The 2616-nt window shown below is 43.9% G+C and overlaps 1 protein-coding gene across 1 annotated transcript in view; it reads right to left on the bottom strand.

Moving 5' to 3' along the window:
• Positions 1-2616, bottom strand: part of LOC101851775 — a gene marked incomplete in the record, with an annotated part of 239242 nt that overhangs the window by 152274 nt on the left and 84352 nt on the right. The window contains 1 exon segment of the mRNA XM_005088889.3: positions 2048-2320. Coding sequence (XP_005088946.3) covers positions 2048-2320 — 273 coding nt within the window.

Genomic DNA, 2616 nt, shown 5'->3' with positions numbered 1-2616 from the left:
CTCTCTCTCTCTCTCTCTCACTGTCTCTCTTTCTCTCTCTTCTTGACACAATATACAGAATCAGTTGTATGAGCATAATCATCCACAAAACATATCTACATTATAAACATAAAATGTTTTTAACTGGAACCTATCAGGCCGAGCAAACAACTAACATTGCCCGTTTGCTTTAGGGCAAGGTTTCATTTCAGGTAAGTGGAAATGAGAAAAAGAGGACATAACAAAACGGCGTGGGCCTCGCTTGATGTGAGTTTCATACAGGCTGGAGTCCATTCCCAGAGTCTTTGTAAGTTTCAGTGTTAAAACCAGTGGCGCCAGTCGCACAACATGAAGGATCTTGAACAAAAAGTGTGCTTTAAAAAGAAGCAGGGTAAGATTGAAGAATACCGGACCAGCGGACTGGGTCTACTCTGTCTTGCCTAGGCCTATGTCCTTAGGAATTCATGATTTTTCCCCAGTTTTTAATATCTCTCAATGGAGAATCTCGGACCGGTAGATCTCTTCATTGACAATTTGTCAGGGGGGAGACTCTTCAATCTTCCCAGAAGCAGTCATATACGCCATATTGGTCTGAGCAGATCCCCAATGCTGTTATTTTTGTGACGACGACCGGAAATAGACATGGACATAATACTAAATTTACCATAGCACGTGGTAGGCAAAATTTACGACTTGAGAGCATTTTCCAGTCACTACTTACAACACTCGCTCACCGTACCTGCACACATAAATCTCCAAGTACAACACAATTGTGTATTACAAGTCGGTCCTTTGGTTGGATTTTCAATGGCAAGAAGTGCATGTAGTGCGCCTTTGAAACCGCTCTCCGAAGGAACGAACAAAGAGGGAAATCTTACAAAATTCTACTCGCCTTAATTTCCCAGCAACACAGCTGTTGAGGCCAATGAGGCCGTTGCCATGACGACCCGTATCAAATCAAAGACCAAGAGCAAACAACAAACAGAAGCCAGACGCTAGTTCATTTCGTATCCCACCCTCATTTCCTTTTATTGGATCGTTGCCTTTTTGAGTAAAGCATTTACGGCTGTTATAATTGTAGCTGCTGTTATCATTTCGCTTGTGTCTTGCTACTGCAGTTGGTGTAGTGTAGGCCCATTTGTTGCAGTTGCAGCATGCAGTTATCGTTTTTACTGTTGTTGTTAATGTTGCTGTTAATGTTGTTGCTGTTTGTTGTTGTAGCTGTTGTTGTTAATGTTGCTGTTAATGTTGTTGTTGTTGCTGTTGGTTGTTGTTAATGTTATTGTTGCTGTTGTTGTTGTTTATTGTTAATGTTGTTGTTTGTGTTCTTGTTGTTGTTATTATTGCTAAAGCACTGTTGATAAAACTGTAGCGGCTGCTGCAGTAACTGCTGCTGTTTGATTGGTCAGCAGTTTTGCTTTTGTTACTCGTGATTAAGTTATGGCATTGGTAATAGGATATTATGTTAGTGCTGCTAGTGTTGTGGTTATTTCTTCGGGTTCTGCCGTTATAGTTGCTTCTGCTGCTGCTGTTGCTGCTGCTGCTGTTGTTGTTGCTGCTGTTGTTGCAGTGGTTGTTGTTGTTGTTGTTGTTGTTGTTGTTGTTGTTGTTGTTGTTGTTGTTGAAACTAAAACGTATAACCCCAGGGTTCCGTCTGCTGAGGCAAACATAATAAATGAATAATGCCACTGCTAGATCGAGTAATATTGCTCGTCTTCGATTTCCTTCGCAAGAGGGCACACGCCAACGTGCGGGTGGGGCGTTTTACGGGGGGTGGGCGGCTGGTGGGAAGAGGGGATTTTACATGAGAACCGAAGACAAGAAAAGTACATCATCATCATGCAGTCATATAGGCCACAATATCAAAATGGGTAGCCTAACAATCTTGGGAGTGAATGAACAAAATCCCCTACTCTAATGGTACTTACAAACCCCAAAACTCTATTTTAAGAAATTTTCTTACAGCATAAATTATACCATACCAACCCGGGCACAAGACTCAAACAAAGACGCTGTTACAAAAGAAGTAGAGGAGAAAAAAAAGATGGTGTAAACTTATGAAGCTTACCTTCGTTTCCCACCGTCACTTCCAGCAAGAAGCTCTCAGACTGCGGAGACCGGACAGGCACCTCCTCCTCCCCATCGCGATCGCTGCCAGGTTGAGAAGGAGGAGGAGGAGGAAGAGGAGGCGAGAACGGCGGGTAATTAGCGGCGGCTCCCTCCAGTTGAGGGATGAGCGCCCCCTGTAGCTCTCTGGTCACCACAGGCACCTGGGTGCAGCGGCTCACGCCATCCCAGAAGTGGAAACAATACACCAGATCCTCAGCGTACAGGAGCTTACCTGAAACACACACACACACACATATAGACACACACACATAGAATCTACACGTCTCGGTGATGATATGTTGTCGTTGCAGCATACCACTGACATGTAATTATGTTCTCATTGTCAATCTGGCTCTCTCTCTGGCTCTCTCTGTCTCTCTCTATCTCTCTCTGTCTCTCTCTATCTCTTTCTCTCGCTGTGTCTCTGTCTCTTTCTCTCTGTATCTCTCTCTCTTTCTCTCTCTGTGTCTCTCTCTCTTTCTCTCTGTCTCTCTCATCTCTCTCTCTCTCTCTCTCTCTCTCTCTCTC

This window comes from Aplysia californica, unplaced genomic scaffold (assembly GCF_000002075.1).
Source record: "Aplysia californica isolate F4 #8 unplaced genomic scaffold, AplCal3.0 scaffold00001, whole genome shotgun sequence".
NCBI lineage: Eukaryota > Metazoa > Mollusca > Gastropoda > Aplysiida > Aplysiidae > Aplysia > Aplysia californica.
Note: the sequence above shows the minus strand (reverse complement) of the source record. Positions and strands in the feature narration are given on the sequence as shown.